At 37.4% G+C, this 2,500-nt stretch overlaps 1 protein-coding gene across 1 annotated transcript in view; it reads right to left on the reverse strand.

The window, feature by feature from the left end:
* The window catches only part of LOC138015518 (PGAP2-interacting protein-like), a 21,503-nt gene that overhangs the window by 9,857 nt on the left and 9,146 nt on the right, over positions 1 to 2,500 (reverse strand). The window contains exon 8 of the mRNA XM_068862582.1: positions 2,213 to 2,348. Coding sequence (XP_068718683.1) covers positions 2,213 to 2,348 — 136 coding nt within the window. The remainder of the gene's footprint in view (positions 1 to 2,212; positions 2,349 to 2,500) is intronic.

Raw genomic sequence — 2,500 nt, forward strand, 5'->3', positions numbered from 1 at the left:
TTTTCGTGTCATTAGTGGTGTCTTATGGGAGAAGATAAACGTGCATGAACCTTGAATATCCCCTACGTTAATCCATTAAATTGCAACCGACAGAGAACTTTGGAAAAATGCTTAATCGGTAGAGCGGCGGTGATCTAACTCGTAGGTAGTGGGTTCAATCCCACCCTGGTCACATGGTTTACATGGGTAGAAAATGGCACTTCTCATTTACCCTCCAATAGTTAATTCTGTTGAAACATAAGTGCGACACGGCCAACGTTTGCAAATACGTAACCCTTCTTAGGTAATCTTTAGTATAAAAAAATAAACTGTTTTCTCAAAATCATAACGGCTAGCAGAACCAGGAGGGTAGATAAGAACGCGTTAAGGTGGGGGAGCTGATTGAAATTTTTTTCAGAGGCTGAAAGAAGGAATAAAAAAGAAGACTATTTCTGGATTACTGACAGACCGTTCAGTGACCCCTACTCAAGAGCATCCCAGGTTGGTAGGGGACTGTTTGATGTCCATATCGTAATTCTAAACTTCAAATTTTAATTTTAAAACTACCTTTAATATGCACTATTTTGTATTTCTCAAAAAGTTACTAATCTTTGCAAAAAATAAAAAACAAGTACTTCCTCTCAAATAGCCCTAAAATTACTCAAGACACCTCGAGACATCGATTTCGTACGATGAACAGAGGGTTTTTGCGTTTTTCGAAACACGAACGAGATGTTTTCATTACACCATTCCATTAAACGGCGGAAAAAAGGCTTTCAGGTTAAGCCTAGTTAAAACTTGTAGATAAACAAGCAAAGATGTTTCGGCAAATATGAACATCACTAAGACACCACAAACAGAATCTTACAGGAGCTAATGGATTACAGAAGTTACGACATTACAGAAGTTACGGGGTTACAAAAATTATGGGATCACAGAAGTTACGGGGTTACGGAAGTTACATGATAACAGAAATTACGAGTTTACAGAAGTTTCAATTGCAGATGTTATAATTACGGGGTTACAGAAATTAGACGATTACAGAAGTTACGGGACTACAGTGCATTTACTGGGACAATATAGTTAAACATAGCAACGACAACATACGTAGTTTTACATATCTTACATATATGTGGTCTTACACATAGTAACACTCGTTAAGTCGGGACAATGTTCGTAATCTTACGCGAAGTACTTACCAGCACGTTGTTGTATGATCACGTGATATGAAGTTGCCCGTGTTTGTTACCAGTCTTCCAAATTTTTGTTTTGCATCGTGAAATTTAATTTTGCATCGTGAAACGCTGTTTGGCGTTTTGTATCACAAAAGATTGTTTTGTTCTGTGAAAAATTGGTTTGTATCGCGAAAGATTGTTGTGTACCGAGAAAAATTGTTTTGTGTCGCGAAAGATTGTTGTGTACTGTGAAAAATTGTTCTGTATCGTGAAAGATTGTTGTGTACCGTGAAAAATTGTTTTGTATTACGAAAGATTGTTGTGTATCCAGCTCAATATTGAGTTGTGTTTTGCCCTTGTGGGCCACCGTAGGCTTTGGGCCACAATACGTACATGGAAGAGTTGCTGATCCTAGAGTTTTAATAAAACAATTATTCTACTCGGGCTTGCTGGGTATACAACGATTATAAACAAATCGGGGCGTATCTATCACTTCCTATCCAGCACGCCCTCCTAGAATAATTGTTAATTATTAAATTCTCAACCTCGGATAATGCAATTTTAGCTTTCTCATTGGTTCACTAGATCTCGTTTATCAGCCATTATACCTGTGTTTGACCTTATATGGAAATGAATGCGGTAAATGTCGCTCAATATAAATTCACTTTCCGGTCGTTTCTTAAAATTAATAAAAAATTTAGCAAAACTGAAGGTTGAGAATTTAATAAAACAATTCTTCCATTCGCCCTTGTTGGATACGAGATTGGTAATAGCCAACTCGAATCCAAAGCGGGCTCATGGAATAATTGTTTTATTAAATACTCAACCTGCGGTTTTGCTAAATTTTATTTAAGTTAAAGAAACGATCGGAAAGTGACGTGAATTCCCAGCGCTACAACGTTTATGCTGAGCGACATTTGCGACATTCATTTCCATATAAGGTCAAACACGGGTACAATGGCTGATAACCGAGATCCAGTGAACCAATGAGAAAGCTAGAATTTCATTATCCGAGGTTGAGAATTTAATAATATTTAAATATTTCTGTAAGTTCTTACCCCCACGTGTGGTCCTTAGTAGACGGGCCAAAATCAGTGTACACACCAAGCCTTTCTTCAAACCACATTGCCAGATCATGGTTACCAAGGTAAGGTTTTGAGCAATCGCTTTCAAGAAAGCCAATTACGTCAGCACCTGTAAAATAAGATAAATAAAGTACTGCATGTGTCACAGTATCCTAGGTTACAAGCACCAAATGACATTGCAGCATGAATTGAAAGCTATAATTTAAAAAAAAAACTCTGTCCAGTAAACCTTTCAGGTGGTGACGGTTCATACATGAAAGA

The sequence above is a fragment of the Montipora capricornis genome, chromosome 9 (assembly GCF_036669925.1).
Source record: "Montipora capricornis isolate CH-2021 chromosome 9, ASM3666992v2, whole genome shotgun sequence".
Classification (NCBI taxonomy): Eukaryota; Metazoa; Cnidaria; class Anthozoa; order Scleractinia; family Acroporidae; genus Montipora; species Montipora capricornis.